The sequence below is a fragment of the Eucyclogobius newberryi genome, unplaced genomic scaffold (genome assembly GCF_026437365.1).
Source record: "Eucyclogobius newberryi isolate DKJ021-1_F unplaced genomic scaffold, fEucNew1.0.hap1 SCAF_8, whole genome shotgun sequence".
Classification (NCBI taxonomy): Eukaryota; Metazoa; Chordata; class Actinopteri; order Gobiiformes; family Gobiidae; genus Eucyclogobius; species Eucyclogobius newberryi.
The window spans coordinates 26,074,051-26,101,469 of NW_027316500.1; the positions used below are offsets into that span (position 1 = coordinate 26,074,051).

At 43.5% G+C, this 27,419-nt stretch overlaps 2 protein-coding genes across 4 annotated transcripts; both read right to left on the minus strand.

The window, feature by feature from the left end:
* Positions 1 to 1,779: 1,779 nt before the first annotated feature.
* On the minus strand, positions 1,780 to 2,937 carry atoh7 (atonal bHLH transcription factor 7). The gene has a single exon (XM_072437108.1). The coding sequence runs from the start codon at positions 2,550 to 2,552 to the stop codon at positions 2,034 to 2,036; it is 519 nt and encodes a 172-aa protein (XP_072293209.1). The 5' UTR covers positions 2,553 to 2,937; the 3' UTR covers positions 1,780 to 2,033.
* A 1,437-nt stretch (positions 2,938 to 4,374) lies between these two features.
* mypn (myopalladin) lies at positions 4,375 to 25,950 on the minus strand. Of its 3 annotated transcripts, XM_072436664.1 has the most exons (21): positions 25,797 to 25,950; positions 23,858 to 24,922; positions 19,102 to 19,277; positions 18,980 to 19,028; positions 18,208 to 18,577; positions 17,554 to 17,631; positions 17,191 to 17,332; positions 17,090 to 17,113; positions 16,673 to 16,789; positions 15,293 to 15,980; positions 12,829 to 14,022; positions 12,617 to 12,749; positions 11,938 to 12,015; positions 10,304 to 10,525; positions 10,090 to 10,239; positions 9,933 to 10,012; positions 8,759 to 8,888; positions 8,473 to 8,680; positions 7,234 to 7,399; positions 6,745 to 6,878; positions 4,375 to 6,570 (listed from the first exon to the last, which is right to left on the minus strand). In XM_072436664.1, exons 2-21 carry the CDS (start codon positions 24,919 to 24,921, stop codon positions 6,383 to 6,385), a joined length of 5,391 nt encoding a protein of 1,796 aa, XP_072292765.1. In that variant the 5' UTR covers position 24,922; positions 25,797 to 25,950; the 3' UTR covers positions 4,375 to 6,382. The 3 variants fall into 3 exon arrangements, with proteins under 3 accessions (XP_072292765.1, XP_072292766.1, XP_072292767.1); XM_072436665.1 differs by lacking the exon at positions 11,938 to 12,015; XM_072436666.1 differs by lacking the exons at positions 15,293 to 15,980; positions 16,673 to 16,789; positions 17,090 to 17,113; ... (5 more) ...; positions 23,858 to 24,922; positions 25,797 to 25,950 and adding an exon at positions 14,501 to 14,620.
* Positions 25,951 to 27,419: the final 1,469 nt, after the last annotated feature.

Genomic DNA, 27,419 nt, shown 5'->3' on the forward strand with positions numbered 1-27,419 from the left:
GTCTGAGGGTCAGGATGACACGCTGGAGTGGACGGAGCGGTGGAAGTGGTTTCTGGACACCTGCAAGGGCTTTTAAAGAGCCGGTGACATCAGCCCGGGGAGGAGTCATCTGAGTGGTCACCTTTCATGGTTTTATCTCATCAATGTGCATCCACAGATCACATGGGACGTTGTTTTCTCATTATAGGGGCAAGTTCACCCCTTAAAATAGCACCTACACAAAACTTTCTCATCTTGAATTTAACAGGATTTTTATACATGTTAAAGAGGGATTTTTCAATATCTTTTTCCTAGTCTGATTTATTAAAGTTTTACCAAAAGAAAAGATTGTTTAAGCATTTTTGTGTCTCAATGCAACGGAATTAACCAAGGAATTCAACTGTGGTTTATGTATTTTTCACACGTATGAGCCCCAAATATGTTCAATTTATCCATACATTTCCTTATTTTTTACATGAAAGTAATACAACAATACAAAGTTCTCTAAGTTTATGATTTTCTTTTTGAATTCCTTATTTTTCTGTGAAATTCGTTCACAACGTCATTCCATTTATTAATTGATATAAATAAAGAATATTACAAAATAAAAATGCAACTTTGCTATTGTAAAATTATCCATTATCTCCTTAGTTGTTAATTTTTTTTTATTCAATCTGTTAAATGTAACCAGGAAAGTCCCTTTGAGATTAGAACAAAACTATGTCTTTGAAAAACTTGTTCTCTTTCATTTGAACTTTAGAAAAACGGACTATTCGGCCAATAAAGACATTTTATCTGATTGATCATCACACTTACTTCTCTATTGTTTAACATGCAATGTTATAGTGTCCCCTGTAGTTAAAAATAAATTGATTAATTGTGTGTCCATTAAAATGTGTAACACTAACTGACAGCTGCTTGTGGCTGAATTAATTAAGAGCCTAATTGTGTCTCTGATGATGACGGACGGCATCTCATTATCATTGAGCTTGTTATAATGGTTCAACTGTCAAACATCACTGCTTTTCTTCTTTGTAATGTTTAAACAATGTAAATTGTACATGTACATTTGAAGAAGAGCATGTGTACATGTGAGTGTTGTGTATTTTCACTCAGTGAAGTGTATTCTTGTTGCACATTCGAGCCCGTCGGGCCCATGCTCCAGTGGCTGCAAACAGACAAATTAGCCACAGCTATTACCCCTCAATGGAGTTTAATTTCGGCTCCGTCGCTGAAGCCGGGGCAGGATTTTACACACAGGCTTTCTTAATCTGTTGTGGCTTGTGCCACGACTCAAACTCTTCAAATCTGTCACAATCACAACAGCGGCTCAGAGGAACATTTAAATGTGAAGCTGCTGCAGTAACAGATCAGATGACAAGCTTCATTCTTTAGAACACAACATGTGACCTGTTCACTATACATAAAGTGTTTTTAGGTTCAAACTAATTTAATTATATAATTATATGATCCAATTATATAATCCAGAATGACATAATTTATCTCCGGACACAAGTGATTTATGTTTGAGCTGTAAAATCCTCATTCAACACAAGGAAAGTTTGATCTTAAATAACATGATGAAATATTTTCATTTAATTATTATTAGAATATATTCATTATAATTCACAAATAACAAAACTTGACTCAATTTATACAAATAGTTGATTTATTTTTATAAGAAACTAGAGTAACAAAAGTATGGAAATAACAATTCTATTTTCAACTTTACAAACATAAGATGAAAAAATACTTTTTCACAGTTCAATCTCACACAAATTGAAATTGCACACAATATCAGAATAATTGATACAAATGCATAGCTACATTGAGCAATACTTGCTCAACAGTGCTTCTTGTCCTGGTAAACTAGAATAAAAAAATAAACAGACTTCACTCTAAAATTGAAGCTTTACATTTTCAGAATAAATAAATACAATAAAAGTAATAAACGTAATACAAATGTATTTACTTTCTCCTAAACTGGAGAAAAATCTTCACATTGTCAGTAACACCCGACAACATGACTGTTTAGTGCTTAAAGCAGGGCTTGTTTAAGCGTGCAGCTGATGGCCCTCCAGGGGGTAGAATGAGGGGTGCATATAGTCCTGCTCCGGGACACTGTCGCAGCCCATGAGGCAGTAGTTCTCCGGCTGCACACAGTCAAACGAGTCCATCCAGTGGCTGAGAGGAGTGCTGTGAGGAACGCAGTGAGGAGCACTGTGAGGAGCACCATGAGGAGCACCATGAGGAGCACCATGAGGAGCACCATGAGGAGCACCATGAGCACCACTGTGTCTCTGTGCGTCCGTCAGGATCCGGTTCAGGGCCATGATGTAGCTCAGGGCCATCTGCAGCGTCTCATACTTGGACAGTTTCTTGTCCTGGCCCCACTGTGGGACCACTTTACGGAGGCGATCAAACGCAGTGTTGAGACCCTGCATCCTCTTCCTCTCTCTGGCGTTGGCTGCCGTGCGCCTCCTCGACGTCGGTTCAAACTTCTGTGGACTTTTGGAGTCGGACTCAGAGCTCTCAGATCCAGAGTCAGTGCAGCTGGAACGACGAGACTTCATATTCAGAGACAAAACTGATTCTGCTTAAGTCCAAAAGCTCCTTCTTTGTTTGTCTTTTGTGGAGCGTTGAAACTCCAACAGAAGTAAATCCAGAAGAGTCTGTGGAGACAGTGCGAGCTTGAGGAGGTGTGTGGTTTGCTCTGAGGAGAAGGATCTTTTATAGGGCGCAGCAGATGAACAGGTGGCAGCAGGTGGGGTCCCCCTCAGAACCAGCCCCTTATCCACTCATAAACATCCTCCCACTTTAGCACCGTCACTCACAAACACAACCTTAATGAAATTCCAATTAACTCAGAGCTTCACCCGAGCCATGTGACTCTCGCAGATACCATCTGGTGCTCCACAGCTGATGCTCTGAATACTTTACAAACACTTTATTGACCTGTTAAAGACATGATTTATGAGTCAATACTAAACAAAAGAGAAAACTTAAAAATGTTTTTGCTGTGTTTATATATTTTATCACTTTGTTTATTATAAAAAAAACTTACATATTTATTTTATGTATTCATTTCTATTCTCCACATTAAAGAAATACATTTCCTCCCAAATTCATTCTGTATTCATTCATTAGATTATGTTTGTGCTCTCTCTGGTCTTGTTCTGCTCGTTTGTGTTTGATGTTAATTATATAACATTGAAACTTTGGGGGGAAAAATAAATAAAAAAGTGCTATGTTTTAATTATCATTAGAATCAGAAAAAGTTTATTTCCATTTTCAGTTAACAACATTCACAAACCAGGAAGTTGCTCTGGTGATATGTAAACAATGTATAACAATAATAGTGAAAATATAAACTATGACAAAATAAAATAAAATAAAAATATTCAAGCTCATAGGGGAACAATAAGAGCAGAATATAATATCCTAAGTGTGCTTTCACTGCAGCATTAAAGTTCTTGATAACCATAATCTGAGATTAGCCTGAGGCCACAGAAGTGTAAGTGCGGTTCATAACCTGAGGGATCGTTCACTTCAGGGGATTATCAACTACAATATGGACCAGGATGGTCCAGATTAGAGTTCCACTGACAGATGCAGTCAGCACAGAACACAAAATATATCTAAAGGAACCTTACAATTAATGAAATAATCATCGCTTTTTTGGTGTTTTAATGGTCCTTATGTCCCGGGCTTCACACATTAAATGAATAATTGATTTGTGAAGTGGTCCGAGAAGAATGACAGCGACAGAGTCATTTGTCTGTCTGTTCTTTCCATCTGCTGGTTTTATGACACATCCAGCCTGACACCTTCCCTCTTTTTATCTTTATACTATATTCTTCTGTGACAGTGTGTCCTTATTTACTTATGTATTTATTCAATAATACCATGTTCTCATGTGGCTTGGAAAAAAGGAGAAATCATTTACAAAACACAACAAAATTATACATTTTGTTGGACATTTGTGTTCACTATTTCACACAAAAAATATTCAATAACTAGACATCTTTATTTATTTACAGCTGCATGATCATTACTTCATTTATATCTTATTGTCCTCAGTAAATCAAACTCTGTGATGGACATTTGTGTTGGTGACATTTATGATTCACTGTATCACAAAGAATGAAGACATTATTCAATCATTTAACTTTAAAAAATCTGCACGTACCATTCCTATTAAACACATTTGGAGTCCGCTGCATGATCAATATTTAATGCACGCTGTTGTCGCCGCCCTTTGTCTGGAGGCTGTGCAGCTCCTGTCATTTTGTATTGACAAACCCAAAGCTTGGGTGCAAGAGCAGGTTATGAATGTTTAATGTTGGAGAATAATGCCCCTCTCTGGTACTGGGTCATGGACACAAGCTGATGCTGGGACGGACTGGTTTGCTGTGCAATTAGGCATATAATCCCATCTTCCAGTTGGTTCATTGATTACAGATTGGTGTAGTGGGCCAGCTGCTGCTTGTCGTGTCTGCGGGCCTCGTCTCAGACACGGCCCCGGCCCCGTAACGTGTCGTCCTCTCTTGCTCCTCCTGCATGTTCGAGCGTGATTGGCTTGTTTGGGTGCCGTGCCCTCTGTCCAGAGCCATATGTCACAGCAGCGGAGTGACCCGTCTGCCCAGACAGGAGCGGCGCAGGCTCCATCCACTTACACCTTCCCTTATGGGCCCACGCAGATTAGAGCCCAAAAGCGTATGTTCGGGATGAAGAGAAAGTGTATCGACCGAGAATCTCTTTCATTTGACTTATTCGGATACGGATTAGGATGTTTAGAGGAGCATCGGTTTTGTTATGAAGGCAACAAATAACGGCAAAAGTGGCACTTACGTAGCAAACGATGTGGATGAAAACGTGAAATAGGCTCAAGTGTTATTTTTAAAAACAGTTATGTGGCTGATATCGTGTCGTTTATGGATGGGACGTGTGTGATGGGGTCAAATTAGCCTCTGGCCTTGACCTGCAGTTCTTTCTCTGGCCTCTAGTTGTGCATTTGTTGCTTGTAAGTTCAGTAGCAGCTGGTCAAATGAGCCTCGCACTATAATTAGGTCACAGAAGGTGAATTTATGCCTGTTTGAGCTCTTTTTCTCTCTCATTTAATTGGACTGATTAACAAACCTAATTGGCCTCTGATACTTTGTTATCGGAGGTCCAATTAAATTAAGCGGGAGTTTTAAGCCGATGATACAGACAAAGTCAAACTCTTTTCACTCTTTCGACTCTGAAAATATTGGCTTGTTAAACATTTGAATAAATAAAACTTTATTATGAGAACGACACATCTTTTTTACATGTGCAACTTTTACACGTGTGCAACAAAACTACATCCACACTGCTCAAATAAATACTGCTCACATAAACATAGATACTGAGTCGAAAAACTGACTTCATCCATAATAAATCCCAAACGTTAAATCCAGTTCAGGGGAAATTCATCAAATGTGATTATAACTGAAAATCTGTTTGTTTATCATGCATTATTAGTTTATTACTGCGGTGCGACATTTTGCTTTATCTCGCTCGTCGTCAGTCAAATGTATCTTGTAAACATTGAACTTTGCAGTATCTATATATTCCCATACGGTCTGAATACTCAAAACTTAAACTACTTATATTATAAAATTGTAACAAAATAAAATCCTTCCTCGGACGACTCTAAGACTTGGCAAACCTCACATTGTGTTTCCTGTAAATTTGAGTTGAATAAAAGGGGAATGGTGATGGTTCTAGTACTGACTTTATATTGTCTTTGTGTCTTTATATGATACACAAATACACACCTTTAATGGTACTTATGCTGTCGAGTGAGGCGGGTAAACACGTCGTAGTATTTCAGGCTGTCAAAATCGCACCCGGACACTAATTTAGACTAACATCGGCATCAAAACCAGACACTCAGTTGAACAAGTGAACAAAAAACTGTCAAATAAATCACATAAATAGGACAAATTGTGTGTGACCTTTCATGAATTATTCGTTATCGAAGCCTCTTCCTCGGTATCAAACTAGAGTGACACTGTTTCATGTTCACAGTTCGTTTCGTTGTTTCTTATAAAACCAAAATGGCCGAAACGTCGCAGCGAAATCTTCAGTTCTGCGGCTGAAACTGGAGAAAGTCGTTAACAAGTGCTCGTCTGCGAGATGTTAATGTCGTGGGTTAGAGGAGGCAACACCAGGCAGTCAAATGATAGAACAAAAGTGCTACTATTATTTCATTTCTCAAGCGGGAAAGTGCAAAATCTACCACAGTCAGAAGGAGACGTTGGGATTAGGCCCGAGGGGTTAAGTGTCCGTACGAAGGGATGAAAGAAGAAGAAGAAGAAGAAGAAGTGATGTTATTGGCTGTTTTTGTTTGTTTGTTTGTTTGTTTGTTGGCCCTCTCTCACAGCTCGTCGCTCTCCAGTGTGGCTTCGCGAGGGGAGCTGGCGAACAGGAAGGGGCCGGCGTCGGGCGAGCAGAAGGCCGATTTGACGTCGAGGCCCTGTCCCGTGAGGGCGGCGTACCGACTTCCTGTCCGCGGCGGCGTCTTCTTCATCATGGCGGGGACCGGGACGCTCTGATGCCACTGAGCTGAGGGGAGGGGGGGGGAACACACATGAGGCGTAAGGGCCCGGCGAAACCTTGAAAAACACTGCGATTTTTGTGTGTCTGCGATCTGAAATGTTTTGTGGCGTTTTTTCCCCTCAGGCGGAAGGCGTCATCCTACATGTTACATCTGATAAAGCGGCATTTGAGATCCAATACCATAGATGTCGAGCCGGCAGGTGCTGGACACGACCCCGGCCTCGTTCTTCGCCGACACGGTGTACCAGCCGGCGTCCTCTTTAGCCGTGGGCTGAATGAGGAGACACACGTATCCCGTCGGGTCCTGGTGCATGCTGGGAGTGCAGACGTTCGACAGCGTCATTTATTTACGTCATTTATTTACGTCATTTACTTACGTCATTTATTTACGTCATTTACTTACGTCATTTATTTACGTCATTTATTTACGTCATTAATTTACATCATGTATTTACGTCATTTATTTACGTCATTTATTTACGTCATTTATTTACGTCATGTATTTACGTCATTTAATTACGTCATTTCTTTACGTCATTTCTTTACGTCATTTCTTTACGTCATTTCTTTACGTCATTTCTTTACGTCATTTAATTACGTCATTTATTTACGTCATTTATTTACGTCATTTATTTAAAGGAGGTTATTTAAAGGTTCCGGGCGTCTTACCTGATCCGGTCTTTCGTTCTGGGAATGGTTTCGTTGTCTTTCTTCCAGAAGATGGCAGGGGCAGGAACGCCCACCGCGCGACACTCGAGGCGGACCGGCGTTCCTTCGGGGATCCCCACGTTCTGCAGCTTCTCCACAAAATGAGGAGGATGCTTCGTTTCCTTTTCTGAAAACACACGTGAACTTAACTGTGTTTTCGTTGGAGAAATGTGGCATGTTTTTCCGGCGCAATCACGTGTCGTATGGCTCAAAACTATTGGACTGTTTTTCGACATTAACATCCCTCTCGATTTAAGAACTACTGTACACACCTGGGCCTCAAAACTCCCGCCATGGACACGATGGATGGATACTTTTGGAATGACCTCACCGACGATCAAGGACTGGACCGACGTAGCAACCGACATATCAGACATTCAGACCTAATTTGTGATTTTGTTTGTGTTTATTTAGTTGATATTTACGTGTATTTTTATTCTGATGTTCGCTTTGTGGTCACGTTTTGTATTGTTTTTATATAAGTCGCACTGCAGTATAAGTCGCATTTTTTGGGGGAATGTATTTGGTAAAAACCCAAGACCAAGAACTGACATTTCATCTTGAAATGCAGTTTAAAATAATAACAGATGAGAGAACATGGTGAATAGGTGTACGTATGCTAACGCTAACACCTTCAGCTACATGAGGCACAGACAGAACTGTGGTAAGTGTCTGGTATGTTAACGTAACATATGAACAGTTATTCAGATAACTATAGCATAAAGAACATGCTAACAAGTTTACCAAAGCATCAGTTTTACCCCAAATCACTAAATCCATTGAATTCTTCTTCCTCTGTGTCACTTCTAAACAACTCCACAAACTCCAGAGGAAGAGGAAGTGCAGATTCTTCTTCTGCGTCGCTTAGAGCCTAGAGCGCCCTCTTGTGGTTGCCAGTGTGAAAATAACAAATAATATCACATATAAGTCGCTCTGGAGTATATGAAAAGAGGTGCAACTTATAGTCTGGAAAATATGGTGTGTGCCAGAGGAAACTGTTTATTGTGTCCATCAGCATGACTTCCTGGTTTTATCATTGTACTTATATCCAGACTGAACATGTGCTGTCCTCTGTATCCATGGTGACTGAACATATGCTGTCCTCTGTATCCATGGTGACTGAATATGTGCGGTCCTCTGGTCTATCTGTAGATAAATGTGCTGTAAGAGAAGGGACGGATGAAATAATGCACCGCTTACCTACAACGCTCAGCTCCAGACTGAAGGAGCTCTGCCCGGCTTTGTTACTGGCGATGCAGGTGTAGGCGCCGGCGTCCTTCTGCGTCAGGGGGTCGATCACCAGCGAGTGCACGCCGTTCTCCCGCACGAGCATCCGATGGTACATGTCCGGGTAAATGGGCCGTCCGTTCACCAGCCACATCAGCTCCGGGTTGGGCAGACCGCTCACCTGCGGCGACGGAGGGAGCGCTTTGTGAACAAGTCTGACTGTATAATATGTTCAGGTGCAGCGCTCGTGTTGACTCACTTTACAGTCCAGTCTGCAGAGTTTGCCCTCGTGAGCCATCATGTCGCCCGGGGCCTGCAGGAAGTGAGGCTGGAAGAAACGCTCCTGAGTTTGCTCCGTGTCCTCCACCTCCTGGACACGAGCGCGGACCCTGCACGCAAAGGCATCGGTCAGTGACGCTCGGGAATCATGTCTGGTAAATGGAAAATGTATATACTTTATTTTTTTGGGGAGTGTCCTGATGATGATGAAAATGTATTGTGGCAATCCATTTTTTTTAATTATTGTTTTTTAGATAATGCAGAACAAAATAAAAAACTAACAACAAGACACAAAGAGGGAAAAGACAAAAATAAAAAGAGTAGTAATGTAGAATGTCCGTTTTTTTATATGTGCAAATAAAAACAAGAAATAATAAATAAATAAATAAATAAATAAATAAAATAAATAAAATAAATAAAATAAATAAAATAAATAAAATAAATAAAATAAATAAAGTAAGAAAAAAAAGAATGCAATAAAGAAAAAAAAAGAAATATAAAAATATAATAAATTAAAACATAATAATAATAACAACAACAACAACAACAACAACAACAACAATATTAATCATAATGATAATTTTTAAAAAAAATCACAAATAATTACAAATAGAATTAAGGCACAGTAAGTTCAAGTCCCATTTAGTTCAAAGTTTATCAAATGTGTCCATTTTGTTGCAAAAGTTACTAACACTGTTTTTGGCCCGTAGGCTTTATCGGACAGGACAGAGTGAAATGAGAATGAGACGGGAACGAAATGCTGCAAATTGTCGAGATTTGAGCTCACAACGCTGCATATGTGCTATCAAAATATAATAACTCCTCATTTGTAAGTGCCTTTAGTAGTCCAACTATTAAACTTTTATTACATTTTTAATTGTATTTTTTACATTTTGTCGTAAAGATGCTTTTAATAGTCTTACTTGAGGTTTAAGTACATGACAAATGGGAAAGGACTGTAACATTACCCACAAAAGAGCAGAAATATCACTTTATATCCTTGTTTGAAAGATAATAACATACATTTGCACCACTTTTAATCAGCTCAATTAGAGATTTCTTTCGAGTACCTTCAAAACAACACCCAAAGCATTATAAACAAATCAATATCGTGCATCTACCATCAGGACAATCACAGGAAACGACGTCTTTACCTCTGAGCGTTAATCGGAGTCTGTTTATTGCGCGCAGGTCCCGTCTGGATGATCAAATGTCCTGAGCAGCTGATCCGACCCTGCACACAGAATAACACACAGTAAATTAAACCTTATTGCAGTCATTCAGCATTTATTTAAGTCGTCAGATGGACACCTGCGGATTTGCTGCCATGACGGTGTAGTTCCCGTCGTCGTCGCTAGTCGCGGCCTCGATGTGCAGAGCGCAGGTCCCGTCTCCTTCTCGAATCTTCCTGCAGTGCGTGTTTTTCCTCAGTATTTGTTTGCCGTCTTTAAACCAGTAAACCTGACCGCACACGTGTGAAAGCAGAGTTAGTTTACGTTGGGGAAACAGTGGACTTTTGGCTCACCTTCGGGACAGGAACTCCCACGAGCCGGCAGGAGAAGGTCACGGGCACGCCCTCCGCCGCTCGGTAGTTCTTCAGCTTCTTGTCGAAAATGGGGGCGATGCACCTCCCCGTCGGGACGTCCTCGTGCTGCACCTCATCGTCCGACTCCTCCACCGGCGTCCGCTCCAGACGAAACTCGATCTCGCTCAACAGCCTCTGCTCGAAATTAGATATTCTGTATTCCTGGAAAAATGACGAAGAACGGTTCATTGAAAATATGGCCGTGGATAAAAGGAAGGCAGTGGTTTCATGCGAGGGGAAAGTCAATCAGTTAAAACATGCCCCGTTTTACCACGTTGTAGAGATTTGTTGCTAGGAAATTTAAAACTAAGGTGACTAGATTTTCAAATGTAAAAACTGGGAAGTAGTAATAAAAGTGTAAAAAACCCATGTAATTAAGTACATTTTTATACACTCGGATCATTCACACTTCTCTCACGGCTCAGTGTATAATCTGAGAGACTTTTATCAGTGGAAATGAGTTCATCTTTTATGTTTTGGTTATTCTAAAAGCCAGATTTTCTCTAGTTTGACTAAAGAAACAACTTAAGAATACTCGTTTCTTAACTGTTGGCAGGTCTCAAAGTGGTCAAAACTTGGACAACTGGGACATGTCTTGTATAAAACTGGGACAAATCAATGGTTTTGGACACATTTGCTGGGACATGGGACATATAGGGACAACTGGTCACCCTATTCAAAACAGCATTAAAGTTTGATTAGTGTTCGGCTCAGTTGCAAATCTCCCATCAACAATCGGTCTCTCAAATGCATTTACACGGCCTGAACTCCATCAGAAAATAATCAGATAACTCCATAAAAAACTCAATCTGATTATTGCCGCGTTTACATGCCCAAGAGAAGCACCCGGTGACACATGTGGGTTAATGAGAGTATTTTTAGTTGTATTTGGAAGAGAAAGTGCAATAACTCTTTCAATCTTTAACTTTTTCACTATATAGTTTGCCTTTTTTCACATTATTTTCCTTGTCAAAAACCTGCACATGTGTGAACAACCCAGTAACTCACATCAGATGTTACTGTTTACATCTGAATAATCTGATCACTCCAGGAATCAGATCACGATCAGACTTTTGGCGAGCATGTAGAGCGGCCATGTTTACAAAAGATGATCACACTTGCACTGTTTCATGCACTATCCTCTGCGTAGCAACGGTGAGGGTAAAACAGAGAACAGAAAACAGTACGGATGAGGTGAACTTAAACCTGTAAAAGTCCCGTCTTTACGAACAGGACGGATCAAAGCATGAAATAAGAGGATTGTGTTAAGAAAAGGAAAAGATTAGAACGTTAGAACGCAATGTAAAAGGGCTGCAAGCATGAGTGAGCCAGGCTAAGGAAACTATTAAAAGTATGATATAGTCGCTAAGAAAGAGGTTTACTTGAATCCTAATAAAGACGCCCGTAGTTCGTGCAAGTTACACATTAGTTAACAGAAGCTGGAAGTCTCGATTGGGCCCTGTGCAGTTGTAGCAAAGAGAGTAACGAGAGAGATCCTTGCGTTTGGGCCTGTAAAGACTGGAACTCATTCAGCCTGGAGCAAAAGCAGTGCTTTGACGGGACAGGCCTGGTACCTCTTCATAGTTAATGACAGTGGCCGCATTGATTGGTCCAAGGGGTCTGCTCGCTGTTTTCCCCTCAACATTCGGCTTCTATGAGAGGACAGGGATGGATGATGAGCAGACACACAGAGCGCTCGGACAAGACGTGCTCATGTTATTGCACAGCAACACTGGTGACTAAAAGCATGAGGAATGTATGTCAATGTCAGGATTGAAGCATTATTACGGATGATAATAATGATTGTGTTTGTTTGACCGTTAGTTTGTTCAAAGTGAATAGTGGTCGCTCTATAAACGTGGAACAGCATGTGCAAAACAAAACATGTACAATGCAGCTTTAAAATGTCGTACTAAGATCATTCTTTGCAGACAAAACTCCTCTTTGCAGCAGTAAACCAAGAGGTCCTGCTCGAAACAGAGGGTTTTTGTGTGTAAAATCTCTTAACATTTTAAATACACGTGCGATTGTAAAACAAACATATTATAAGTATCGTTGACTTATAATTTGACTTTCACCAATGTTTTCTACTTCATAAAATGACTTATATTACTCTGTTTATACCGGGGTACTCTTATATACCTATGGCTGAGTAAGTATATAAATATATCTAGTTGCTGTGGAGCCCATCAACCATATTTGGTCGTTCTTTTCTTTCTTTTACATCGATGTCCTGGCCTAGAAACTACTTACCTGTTGATACTGATATTGTGGAGCGTCGTCTTTGAGTCTAAGCTTTTTCTCAATGTCTATGAGCAGACACTCTTTGCTCTCACGTATTTCTTCCAGTGAAGGAATGCGGGCTCTAGCCGTCTTTCTAAGCGGCCTGACGAGACAAACACCGTGTCAGAACAAGCTATTGACACCAAAGGATTATTGCTGACGTAGGAGTAGAAAGTGTTTACCCGATCGGCGCTCGTTTCGGCAGCCCCATCTCATTGGTGGCTTTGGCCGGGCTCAGCGACGGCAGGACAGAGCTGAGGAACGCCACCGGGTTTTGGATGGGACTCGGCGACGACCCGCTCGACGTCGGGGACGCCGCTTGCGGAGGCGACTGGCCCCTGAACCCAAACACGCTGTTCAGGAGCATGGAGCCCAGCGTCGGCGAGGACACCAGGGACGAGGGCGGGCTGGTGGGAGACTGCAGCACCCGGGTCGGGAAGAGTCTCGGAGGAGGAGAGAACGGCGGGATGGTCGGGGAGCTGGTGGCCGAGGAGCTGAACTCGGCCGCCAGCTCCTGCAGCAGCGGGACGGGCGACTCGGTGGGGGACGGGCTTCTCACCGGGGAGAAACCTTGCGCCGCGATGAACTCTTTAGGCCGGGCGTAGTTAAATGTCTGCGAAGTGGCGCTGAGATTCATGAGGGACGCGTGCGTGCTTCTCAAAAGGGCGGCCGGGGACGTGAAACTCATGGGATCAGTCGGGACAGTGCTGAGTTTAGGGGCGGGAGGGGCGGAAAAGTGGTAAACCGGCGCAGTTCTCCCTAAAGCGGCGGGTGAAAGGTTGAGGTGAGAGGCGTGGAGGGTGTTCATTTGCGTAACAGGGGCGGAACTAGGAGACGGGCGGAGGGTGCTCAGCTGCGGGGCAGGGGGAGGAGACGTGAGCGCCGGGGCAGGGGTTCTGAACTGAGGAATGGGCGGGGCGGAGGAGAACGGCGGCGGAGGAGGAGAAGTGACGAGAGGAGGCGAGAAGGTGGCGCGGGCGGTCGGGGCGGTCATTGCGGAGGCGGCGAGCGGTGGCGCAGGTGCGGAGGTCACGAAGGGCATGGAGGGCACGGAGGGCGGGCGCGGGGCGGGCGCAGTGTTGACAAAGGCCGTGGAGGTGACGGTGGCGGCGGCGGTCATAAAGAGAGGTGCGGAGGGCTGCGTTTGTGGCGGTGGTGGCGGGATCACAGTGCTGACGTAGGGGTGGAAAGGTGGCGGGTGAGGTTCACATCTGGGCGACCACACGGGAGTCTCGGGGGTTTGGACCTCGGGCTGGATTTGGACTTGCACGGGTTGATGGGCCCGTGGGGGGTTCTCCGTTTGGGGCGAGGGGTCGCCGTCCTGCTGCTGCTCCAGGAGGACTTGGTTGTGCAGGAGCTGGAGCTGTGCCGGGTCCCTGTCGGTCAAACACACGAAATGATGAAATGATTCGCCATAAAAAGACACAGAAGAGGTGAGGGAGGCTCGTCATGAACCGCAGCCAAAAGAACATGTCGAATATCCTGCCCTTTTATGGGCCAGGGAAGCAAACGAACCACGTCCAGCGCTCGGCAGAAGTTATGTCAACACTAAAAGAGCAGATTTGTTTGCAAACCAGCGAATACTGATCTGTTACAAACCTGCCAAGTCAAATAAAATAGTGAATTAATGTAGTCTGTTCTGTGCACAGGTCCATCTATGACAACGTTTAGGTTATGTGCAAGATGTACTTACACTTTTAAACACATTTAACTCACTATTTACTTAACTTTACGCTTAGAAAATCTGGAAACGATCTAAAACACCACCAAAAATGTCTTATTTACTGAAATTTAAAAGTTGGTAAAACAGGGAAAAGCTGATAGAAATGATAATAAATATGAAAGAAAACTTACAGATAAAATACTCCATCCTTTGTTTTAGGGTGTCGACTAATCCACTTTTGCAGCGCGCTCGCGTCCATGAGTAAAGCACGTCTGAGCTCAACGTGAGACTTTCAATCTGGAGCCTCCCACTCTGTGCTGTGTGTTTCCTAATGTGGCACTGTCCAGTCAGTGCATTACAGTCGCCATAAACGAATCACCCAAATGATCAGATACAATTTAGGGTTTCTCATTTTTGTGGTCGACCTTTTGAATCCCAGATGTGGTGCATTTTTTAAATATTTTGTTTCCTTCCAATTACTTACACATTCTAAATTCAGATGTTACAGGCCACTACTCTTACAATTACTCTCACTTGAGCAGCAGTTCCTTCAAGCATTTTGACTCTTACTCGAGTCATTTGTAATACTTTTACTTGAATAATTATATTTCAAAGTAACTTTATTCTTACTCCACCAGCTCTGGCTGATAATATCTTTTGTGTTTCACCTTAAAACTGCAACATAACAACTACACTTGAATTAAACATGAACAAAGATGAACAAATAGTTTATTAAGAGTGATTCATACTTAGTAACTACTTAATCAAAGGGTCAGGAGAGTATTTTAAGTATTTACCGTATTTTCCAGACTATTAGTTGCACTTTTTTCATCGTTTTGGCCGAGGTGCGACTAATACTCCAGTGCGACTTATATATGTTTTTTTCTTCTTTATTATGCTTTTTTTTTGCCGGTGCGACTTATACTCCGGAAAATAGGCACTAAGCTTGAATCATTCTTCTATTTTGTAGTTGTTTTACTCACAGTTTTGGCTTGGCGAGCACCGGCGGCGGCCCCCTGCTCAGAGCGCCCTGTGCGTTGTCCTCGGACTCGGACTGACTGGCCGGCTCGCTGTGCTCCTCGTCCCCCGGCAGCTTGAAGTGCACGCGCCTGGACCGGCCTCGCTGGTGCCTGGACTTCTTCAGCGTTCCCGTTTTCAGACAGGAGTTCGGAGGCGGGTCAGGCAGGGGCACGACCACCGGCGTCCCGTTCTGGTGGCTCGGAGGCACCTTGTTGTTCATGGTCGCGGTCGAGTCTGAAGATTGCTGCGGGTGCTCCGTCGGCTGGGACGCGACTGGCTTGAGGAACAGCGCCTGTGAAATGCTGTGTGTTTCCGACAGACTTGAAGCCGACGCAGCCGGGTTGACGTTTTTGGGCTCCAAATTGGGCGTGCTGCTGCTTTTGGAGTTGAAGTAGTTGGCGTTATTGACGGCGGACGGCTCGAGCACGGGCAGGCTGTTGCGAAGCACGCTGAAGGTCTGCGGGTCGAGCCTGAAGGTGCTGGTGTTCACTGGGTCCAGCCGCGCCGAGCTGGAGACGAGCGGGTCCAGGCGGATGGTGCTGGAGTGGGCCTTGACCCCGCTGGTCGCAGTGACCTCCGGCTGGGGCTTCGGAGGGGTCGGATCCGCGGGCAGAGGTTGGGTCCTCACGTGATTGGCGTGGTTGGCGTTTCCTGAGGATGGCAATATGTAGGTGCAGATCATGCTTTAAAAGAAAACATACGCTCAGCACAGACGTGTGCAGTTTGCAGAAAGCGCGCAGATATGGGAACAAATCAATCCATCCCGGAGACGCCTGTCATGCTGCAATGTCAAATACATATGGGAAGGAGTGTCTGGAATGCCTGCCAATGTTAGTTAATTTTATTGTATTTCTGTTTCTGTAATTTCTTTGTGATTTTAATGCATTTTTCCTGCTGTGTGAAGCACTTTGAATTGCCTTGTGTATAAAATGTGCTCTACAAATAAACTTGCCTTGCCTTTACTTTAAGTATTATGAAGACCGATAGATGCAGCGAACTTCATCTGCTGAAGAGGTGGGAGATATATACAAAAAAATTATAATATTGCATTTGTTGTTTTGGTAATATGCAAAATTAGATTATTGAGCGCATCAGCCATAATTAAAACAATTTAAAATGACGGCAAAAAGTGACAGACGCGATATTTTTGCCCTTTTGTGGTTAAAAGTTATGGTCTATTTATGTTTTGTGCAATACTTGAACCTCAACCAAAACATTTAAACGAATCTGCTCTATTAACATGTCTTTATTTCTGGATTTACCGCGCAATAATGATCCTTTGTCTGTCTAACCTCGTACACACACTCTTCCTCTGTCTACATGACCCTGTGTCACAGCCTTACCTTTGATCTTGAGCTCAGCAGAACTCGACACAGACCCATAGTTGTTGCTCGCCGTGCATCTGAACGTCCCAGAATCCTCAGGGAATAGTTCAGCGATCACCAAAGTGCATTTTTCCTCTGGAGACAAAAAGGCAAGTGTCTATAGTCACTTTAAAACTAGCATTAAGCCTAGAAAATGTGTCCAGCTGTAGCGGTTTGAAATAGCCTGATGTTCAGTGGATGGGAGACTGCCTTATAAGGTGCAGAGATGAGGAGCAGAACAGAAGCATGGACTAAAAAAACCTCTGCCAGACTCTGTAAACATTTCAACATTGAATATGCACACAGCACAACTCGCTAACGGCTGCTTATTGTGTACATACTATACATGTTTGTCAAATAGCTTTGTGACAGGTGCAAACTGGGAGACATATGTACCTGATTCAGCTGGAGATCTGGGCTCTGAAAACAGCAAAAAAGAACATTAAGTAAACGGTTGGTTAAGTTAGTTAGAAAATGCTCAAAATAACAGGGCTTGCTTTTCTTTAGAATCCTGAATTCCGGAGAGTCCTGGATGACTTTCCCGTCCTGGGACCACTCCACTCTGGGAGATGGGGTGCCTTTGACGCGGCACTCTAGCACCACCAGCTGGCCCTCAGAGGCGTCCAGGTCCTGCAGGTTCTGACAAGCAAGTGACCAAATTAAACCGGTGCATCAGACACAGACAGGCCAGACATCCCAGCCCATACTTGTCTATGTACGGAATTAGAAAATGAAATAGCAGTTTTTTTTTTTAACGTTTATGAACAACAAAAACGCGTCAAAGTTAATGTACGCCAATACTGATGTTTAAAAGAGCTGTTTAGTATGTATCTGCATGAGAGTATTCACATTTTACATACCTTTGTGAATACCGGGGCTGCCATCATTTGTTGTCCATTCAGATGTCCATCCTGCTTTGAGATGTTGAAGATTTTAATCTAAAGAGGAGCAAAAGAAAGACTTATAATGTAAAATATTTGTTTATAATATGTCCACAAGGAGCACCCAAAGTGTATTACAGCAACAAATCAGTCTCCAAATCAATTCAAACAACACTCACACATTGTACACACTTGGTGCAGGGATTTAGCAGCCAAAAGACTACTTTATTTTATTTATGGAGCACATTTCTTGTTGCCGGCACAGACTCAATGTTTAATTACATAAGAACAATTATACAGTCCAGAAAAAGACATATTTGCATTCTTGGCGTAGCACATTTTAAAAGTTTGTAAAATATAAATATATATGTTTTAAGATCACAGTATGGGAGAAGACTGAAGTCCCATGAAAAGGGGCCCTAGTGGCTGAATGCTCCATAATCAGACCTTTACTTCATCTTTGGAGTGGGTTCAATGGGCGAATGTTCTAAATACTAAGCCACCACTGCTCCAGTACATAGTATTACTATGTTCTACTTCTTCTATTATTAGAAACTATCTGATTTGAGGAGGGACACACGTGCAGAGTGGTTCACATAGACATGGAGAGCTCTTGATGGTGGTTTGTGTTACCTCGGCTGGTGCAGGTGGAGCTGGGACCGTGAGCACAGATGAGACCACTGAGTTCGAGGGCAGAACTTGTGATGCAGGAGTCAGTTGGATTTGGACGGGCGCTAACACTTGTGGTTCGGCCTCTGTTGGTTTAAACAGCTGTTGGAAGGACGGCACAGCTGTGGATGGCACTGCCTCCTCTGGGGCCGGAGGGAGAGGGTCTGGTGCAAACAGAGGTGGATCTGTCCCGAGAGGGTTTGAAGGGGTCAACGTCAGCTCCTCTGATGGTTTTACTTGTTCAGGAGAATCTGCATAAGACTCATCAGTGTTGTCTTTGGAAAGACTTTGATCCGACTGTGGTAGAGACGATGGTTTTTGTTTCCACTGTTGCCTAAAAAAAGTACAATCACTTACTCACGTTGCCTTTTTATTATTGCCTCATCTTAGAGGAATCATCTAAAAACTATGATGATTATATCAAAATCACATGCAGGTAATTTAAGCATGTAATGCAAGCGTGTTGTTTGTTTACCAGTGACAGTTTTGTGAAGTGAGGCAGTGAAACCATTTAGATTGCGTAAAGTCTGATATTCTATCCGTCTGTGACATTTTCAAGTCCTTAGTGAGTCTGCTGCACTTGGTATTACACATGTATTACAAGTATTAATTATAGTGTAAAATGAATAGCAATCTAAGAAAGAAAGTGTGCAGATTCCATTCAATTCTTGATACACTGATGTCAGATTACTTATATAATTAAGCTTGAATCATAGAGTAAAAAGAGTAAACTTACGGCGCTGCTCGTTCGAGGGGCTGATCTTCTGAATCTGAGGAGGACGCGCCTGTCACAGAAAAGGTCAGAATTGTAGTCAGACCAAGCAAAATGTATTCAATTGTTAAAAGAATCATTTAAACCTTCAACATATATTTCCGCCGATGTTGAGTCTGTCCCGTAGACGTTCGATGCAAAGCAGGAGTAGCGCCCTGTGTCCTCTTCAAAGGCATCAGCGATGATCAGAGAGTGATGGTCCCCGTTTGTGATGATCTGGATGTCGGGACAGTTCTCCAGCTCCTTTCCTTCACAAAACCACCTGCAACAGCCAAAAGAGAAGTGTTCAGATCTCTACACTCTTATTGTAAGCATCGAGAGCGGACTTTCTCAGGACTTGATAGTGTGTCTGGCTTCAGGCCATCGGGCTTCGTGCCGGCCAAGAGGAAAAGGTTTTGATGAGCAAGCCCCCTCCATATGCTGTAAGACAAGAAGCAGTAGCACTCCAGAGACCGTTCATCATGTACAAAGACATGTTATCTCTACAGAATCACATACCCTATTTTCCAGACAATAAGTCGCACATTTTAATCATAGTTTTGGCCGGGCTGCGACTTATATGTGATATTATTTGTTATTTTCACACTGGCCGCATGCCAAGTGTGGATTTTTTTCACATTCACGACCACAAGAGGGCGCTCTAGACTCTAAGCGACGCAGAAGAAGAATCTGCACTTCCTCTTCCTCTGGAGTTTGTGGAGTTGTTTAGAAGTGACACAGAGGAAGAAGAATTCAATGGATTTAGTGATTTGGGGTAAAACTGATGCTTTGGTAAACTTGTTAGCATGTTCTTTATGCTATAGTTATCTGAAGAACTGTTCATATGTTACGTTAACATACCAGACACTTACCACAGTTCTGTCTGTGCCTCATGTAGCTGAAGGTGTTAGCGTTAGCATACGTACACCTATTCACCATGTTCTCTCATCTCTTAATATTGTAAACTGCATTTCAAGATGAAATGTCTGTTCTTGGTCTTGGATTTTATCAAATGAATTTCCCCATAAAATGTGACTTAAAGAAAAAAAACAGCCTGTAACCAAACGAGAACGACATCTTCCTGCTCCCATAGATCCGACTGATGCAGATGAAAGCTCGATGACAGATACTTGACACACTGCGGTGATCTACAGTAGGTCTAAATGTACCGCTGTGAACAGACTGACTCATTTAAGGGTTTAACAGAGCCACAACATTTAACACAGATCACATGAATACCGTATTTTCCGTATTTTACCGTATTTTCCGGACTATAAGTCGCATAGTTTTGGCAGGGGTTATATTTATACTTATACTCTGGAGCGACTTATATGTGATATTATTTGTTATTTTCACACTTGCAACCACATTTCATACTCCAGTGCGACTTATATATGTTTTTTCTTCTCTATTATACATTTTTTGGCTGGTGCCACTTATACTCCAGTGGGACATATAGTCAGGAAAATACTGTAAAAGTCTGCGTTTTACTCACAAAACAGCTCAAATGCTCATCAATATAAGACTCACACACAACTCCTAATAGTCAGTGCCGTGGCATTTACGGAACGGCGAAGAAACGACAAAGTGAACGTGATAAAACATGACCCCTGATGAGTAATGGTCTAAATAGAAAGCGTGAGTTGAGGCAGAGATGGACAGAGATGGACGGTGAGCGCTCGCAGCACCTGTCGCTGACCATTTCCCCCGGTGCTCCAGAACTACAGGAGATTCCCTTTGGAGCCGGGGAGCTCTGGCCGACCCAGTCACATACGCACAACGCTAAACTTAGACCGAGAATACACACAAAGTTACTCAGTGTTGAGCGCGTCGCAGCAAACTGTGGGAAAACAAACCACACGAGCCATCAGCGCAGCATATTACGTTACCAAAGCAAGATAATGTGGATTAGTTTGACTTTAGAATAGAATCGTTGAAAAGACACACATACTGACAGTTGTATAAAGTCATACAGACATTTGAGATCTCTTTTAGATTTAACTAACTGACTTAAACTTAAAATGCAGCCGGCACAATCTTACCAGTGATCTCCCCGTGCTGTGCTCCTCGTTCATGCGTGTGTCCAGCGCCAGTCTCTACTATCAGAGACAACACAACGCGCAGAGGCTGTCCGGGCTAAAAATGGCAAAGCTGCATTCTCCTGGACGAGTCTATGTGAATGGTTCAACAATGTCTGGCAGGGCTAACGAGTCCCCGCATATAGACAATGACACCTTAGTTATGCCTCGATCGCCCAAGAAAGAAGGAATATAAATGTTCCAAAAATATATAAGAAGAGCTAAAGCCTATTTTAGTTTATTGTTCTGTCGTGTCATGCGGCCAGAGCATTTACGTTCAGCTGTCGCCCGGATCAGTGCGTCTTTTGCCGATGATGAAATTACCTCATAGAATCACTGCAAATTATTCATCTTTATTTTCTTCCGGTGTATGTAAATCTTTCCCTTTGCAGTCAGTAACTTCTCCTGACTTTTATCAGTTTTGAAATACAAATGACTGATTTTCACTGTTAAATGAACTGTAGAATTAGCTTCATGCAAATGTGTAGGTTAAAGTCCCATTGTGACTTCTTAATAAACAACTCATTTGATGTTTTTCAGTCAGGGTTTAGAGCTCATCACAGCACTGAGACAAATGAGATCCGCCTGAACACGGACTCAGTCTTAATTCTGTTAGATCCAAGTGCTGCTTATGACACTGTCGATCGTGGCATCCTCTTACAGAGACTCTCAGATCTATGTTTCACTGTCGGCAGGTGACTATGGACCAGTAGATTCACTCTGTCACTGCATCCAACAGATCAGTTTGTGGATGCAACAACTTTCTCCAGCTGAACTCAGACAAGACTGAAATAATCGTTTTTGGCCCACAGAAACAAAGAGAAAGTGTTAGCGGTCACCTCCAGAGTCTCGCTATAAAACCTAAAAAAAACAAATTAGAAATCTGGGGGTAATAATGGACTCAGACTTGAACTTTAATAGCCACGTCAAATCAATAACATCAGCAGCCTTTTACCATCTAAAAAACATTGCCAAAATCAAAAATATAGTGTCTAAACCAGATTTGGAGAGACTTATCCATGCGTTTGTCTCCAGTAGATTAGACTGTAACAGCTGCTCACTGGCCTCTCCAAACGAGCTGTAAAACAGCTGCAGTACATCCAGAACACTGCTGCTCGGGTCCTGACCAGAACCAGGAAGTATGATCACATTAGTCCTGTTCTCAGGTCTCTGCACTGGCTCCTGTGGCTCAGAGAATAGACTTTAAAGCAGCTCTGCTTGTGTACAAGTCTCTCCATGGCCTAGCACCAAAGTACATCTTGGATATGTTAGTGCCATATGAACCATCTCGGACTCTGAGGACCTCAGGGACCGGCCTCCTGCTGGTGCCAGAGTCAGGACTAAACATGGACCGGCCTCCTGCTGGTGCCAGAGTCAGGACTAAACATGGACCGGCCTCCTGCTGGTGCCAGAGTCAGGACTAAACATGGACCGGCCTCCTGCTGGTGCCAGAGTCAGGACTAAACATGGACCGGCCTCCTGCTGGTGCCAGAGTCAGGACTAAACATGGGCCGACCTCCTGCTGGTGCCAGAGTCAGGACTAAACATGGACCGGCCTCCTGCTGGTGCCAGAGTCAGGACTAAACATGGACCGGCCTCCTGCTGGTGCCAGAGTCAGGACTAAACATGGACCGGCCTCCTGCTGGTGCCAGAGTCAGGACTAAACATGGACCGGCCTCCTGCTGGTGCCCAGAGTCAGGACTAAACATGGACCGGCCTCCTGCTGGTGCCAGAGTCAGGACTAAACATGGACCGGCCTCCTGCTGGTGCCAGAGTCAGGACTAAACATGGACCGGCCTCCTGCTGGTGCCAGAGTCAGGACTAAACATGGACCGGCCTCCTGCTGGTGCCAGAGTCAGGACTAAACATGGACCGGCCTCCTGCTGGTGCCAGAGTCAGGACTAAACATGGACCGGCCTCCTGCTGGTGCCCAGAGTCAGGACTAAACATGGACCGGCCTCCTGCTGGTGCCAGAGTCAGGACTAAACATGGACCGGCCTCCTGCTGGTGCCAGAGTCAGGACTAAACATGGACCGGCCTCCTGCTGGTGCCAGAGTCAGGACTAAACATGGGGAATCTGTGTTTCAGTTTTATGCAGCTAAAATCTGGAACATTCTTCCTGAAGATGTGAGACAGGTTCTACTCTGACAATGTTCAAATCTAAGATAAAAACAGTTTTGTTCAGCTGTGTTTGACTGAAGGGATTTTCTCTGCACTTTTCTCTTTTATGTCTTAGACTGTTTTGTGATTTCTCTCATATCTGTGTGATTTTAATATTTTTTTTTGTGTGAAGCACTTTGAATTGCCTTGTGTATGAACTGTGATCTACAAATAAACTTGCCATTGTAGAACTTGATGAGGCCATAACTTCAGAAGGTGGGCAAAGTCCTGTTACTGTTTTTGAAAGAAATCTCCAAAATAGAAATCCAAAAACTATCAAACAAAACCATCTTTATTTGTTATACCTCATTATTTTGGGGGATTTGCTCCACAAACCTGTAATATTACAAACTGAATCACACCTTTGGACTGAGGCTATTGTGAAAATATAAGTTTACTTTAGTTTATTTATTCTGGCAGAGAAGACGCAGTACTTTGTGCCAGTTCAATGTGGAAAGGCCTCGTAATGACAAAGATATGAACCATAAAGACAACAAATCTGAAACTGTGAATGTTTTAATCACACATTATAAATAATATTGCTGATTAAATAGTGGTCTTAAATGAAAACTTTTAACACTTAAAACTCACTGTTCAAGCCAAAAACAGTCTGGTTTTGTCTTACCGTACTTCAGGAACCGGCTGTCCTTGGACGATACAGTCCAATTGGACTTTGCTGCCTTCAGAGACCTCACGACTTTTCAGTTTCTGGATGAATCTTGGTGGTTCACACACTGTGTCCACTGGGAATGAGCTTTGTGTTAAAGCTTTGCTCTCTAACTCTGTTTCTTCAGAAGTGACAGTGTTGAAGTGTTTCTCCTCGGAAACCACACACTCCTCAAGCGGCTCAGTCCGAGAGTCGGGCTGGACGTCCTGTTCTTGAACATCCACAGGTCCAGGTCTGTCTCTGTCAGTATCTGGAGGTAGAACACTGCGTTCTCTGTCGTCAGAGGCCACGGGAGGAACCATCCCATCTGCCTGGCTCTTGTTCGGACTCCTGCCCCTGTGGGCTTTACAAGATCTCGGTCGAACCCTCTTTGAGCTGTTTGCCTTGAACAAAGACGAGAGCTCCTCGATGAAGTCTGCTGCTTTATTGAGGAACTCTTTTTTGGACTGGGTCTCCATTCCGTACGGGGCATTACGTGACGACCTGTTAAAGTCATTGCAGGCCTCTCCCGAGTCCCCACTATTCCTCACATTGCCCTGCTGCGAGGACGTCTTGTGCATGTTTCTGTCCGGTGCACACGTTGTCTGCGGCACTTCTCTGACTTCAGGCTTGGGCTGACTGAACGCATTGGTTTGCACTGGGCTGGACGGGGCCGTCATCGGGGCAGGCTCGGGGCGAGAGTCGGCAGAGGCCGGGGCGGCGTACGTAACCGAGGCCGAGCACATTTCGGAGACAGTTTTGACCTCGGCTCCGTCCTGCCGCGGCTCGTGTCCAATCGCCTGCCGGGCCAGATTGACGCTTTTGTCCAGCTCCTCTTGGCTGAGGAAGGCGGACAGGTCGGGGAAGTGCTGCTCCACGTGGCCCATCGAGTCCTCGGCTTTCCCTTTGAGCGACGAACCGTAGATCTGGAGGCGAGAGGAGGAGGCGTCCGAGCGGCTCATTTCGCTGTGGCGCTGCTGGGCCAGGTAACTCTCCCTCAGCAGCTGGGACAGGGACGGCGGCTGCTCAGTGTCGTCCTGCATCCTGCCGAGAACATCGAGGACACGGGACGTTAGATCGGGAACAAGACATTTCGCTCATTGTCTGTCGAAAACATTTGATAACAAAGGACAAGGAGCTGTTGAAGTTGAGCTGTGCTTTTCGGTGGGATTAACTGACCCCCTGGCTGAGGCGTTCGACGTGCGACAACAACCCTGCGTCCCGTTACAGATAGTAGAGACTTGAGTGTTAAAAATGAGTCTTTATTTAGCCTAATTGCAGACTCTCGACACCCTCCGCGAGGTATCGAGTTTGCGTCTGACACTGGATCGCGTCAGACGCTTTTTTGCCCCTTTGACGCGCGCTCTTCACTTTCCGGCCTTTGCACGACTTTTTCGACCGGCCATGTGCGGCTAGCGCGGACGCAGATATAAGATAGGGCGCGCATATGCCTCTGACACCCAAATCTGCGCAATTAAGAAAGACAGCGATGCCCTTCCAAGCAGACCTGGAGCTGCAGCTGTTGTGTACATTAATCCTCTGCAAACAGCCTCCAAGCTCACCAAGTCATAGCTAAGAATAGCGAGGGCTCGGTTTACATGAAGAAAATCAACACAGAAAAATATGGCCCCTTTCATCCTGGGCGTCCTTGTTATCACAATTTTTGTATCCGCGACAACGATCATTAATGAGATTACATGAATAACGCCGTGATTAGGTCTGGTTTAGTGCAACCTCTGAGAAGATGTCGATGAATGAGGCCGAGCCAGATCCGTTTTTTTGTAATTAAATTAGCAGAAAATAGACTTGTCTAAGTGCGATGTCAAAGGTTTTCGCTGCGGTCATTGATTAGAACGAGGATGAACTACGGGACGAGCACAAATGCCACCGGAAACACTTAAATGAGAGCACGGCGTACCTTCAGACACAAGATGACCCGGCCTGTGCAACTCGCTGATAAATCCCAGTGGTGTTTGAAGAGGCCAGTCTCATCTTCGGTTTCAGAAAAGCCCGTTTCTCGCTCGCGCACAAGCAGCAAACCCAACGAAACTATGGAGCCGAGTCGCTGAGCTAACCTGTCAGCAGTAAAAGTAGCAGCGTTTGTCCGTGCGGTAGTCGCAGGTTATTTTGGGGAGGCCTGGCCCATGTGTCTGTGCCCTGCCCATTGGCCGCGGGGCGTGTTGTGAAGGGGGTCCTCCTGCAGCGGTCCCACTCCGAGCTCCACACCCGACGAGCCAACCCGGTGCAGCCGCTTGAACCTGAAGCACAAACGTTTGTCTGGAAACAGGCGGCGGAGGCACGTTGTCTGTCAAGCAAGCGGGTTTTGCCGATTTCGTTAGCGACTTTTAATGTTCTATAGTCTTTCATTTTACAAGAAAATCCCTTTGACTATTTCAGAGTATCTATCGTTTTAGTCTCTGTGCTTCTTTTTTCAATCACCATATTTTCTGCAACATAAGGCGCACTGTCAATGAATGGTCTATTTTCGATCGTTTTTCAAATATAAAGCGCATCGGTCTATAATCCAATCCAACTTTATTTGTACAGCACATTTTACCAACACAAAGTCTCCAAAGTGCTGCACAGAGTACAAAACAAGCACAAAAATATGTAAATAAATTTAAACAAATAAAAATATACGTACAAACCAAATAAAAACGAATTAAAAACAACATCAAATATATAAAATAATAAAAGACGGCCAGAGGACCACAAAATTCTCATGCCGGGTTAAATACCAGTGAATAAAAGTGTGTATATAAGGCTCATTAAGCGAAACAAAACGTGTGCGCACTGGACTATAAGGCGCACTTAGAGAGTATTAAAGGCTTTTAAGTGCGCCTTATAGTGCGGAAAATACGGTACTTATATTTCTTTGATCCCTTTATCAGCCTTTAAGTCATCCATGACCCATTCATGCCCACATTTGGGAATTAAAAATACTGAAAGGGATTTTTTTTATAATATGGAATGGAATATTTGTATTTGAACAGGGACAGTGTGTTGATCATTTTATAAAGTACGCAAACATTAGTATCAAATATAAGAAGCAGTAAACAGTACAACATAAAGAGAGAAGGTGAACTTTAAGCTGTTTCCAAGTTTCTTCAGGATTTTTAGACTCAATGTTGGATCTAAGCTATTTCCTAAATTTTGTTCACCATATTACTTCTATTTGTAAAAAAACATTGCAAACAATTATATCTATATTTAATGCGAAACAATTCTGATAATTATAACAATAAATGTGAAATTGCTTTCAAATTTAACTCTTAAACAAGTATTGTTTTCATCTATACATATTTTGCAGTGTGATTATTCTTGAAGAACAGATGCAAGACTAGATTCATCAACGAAGATGTTCTCACAAGTAAGAGAGATTTATCTAGAGAACCTTGGATGTTCTTCAGTCTTGATCTTCTTGCATCTAGAGTGGCTGTTCTTAAGGCTCGTTTCAATTGCATCTAGAGAACCTTGGATGCTTGTCAGACATGGTCATTATGCAGTTACAGGGCACGTTGTTCTTCTTGCATCTGGAGGA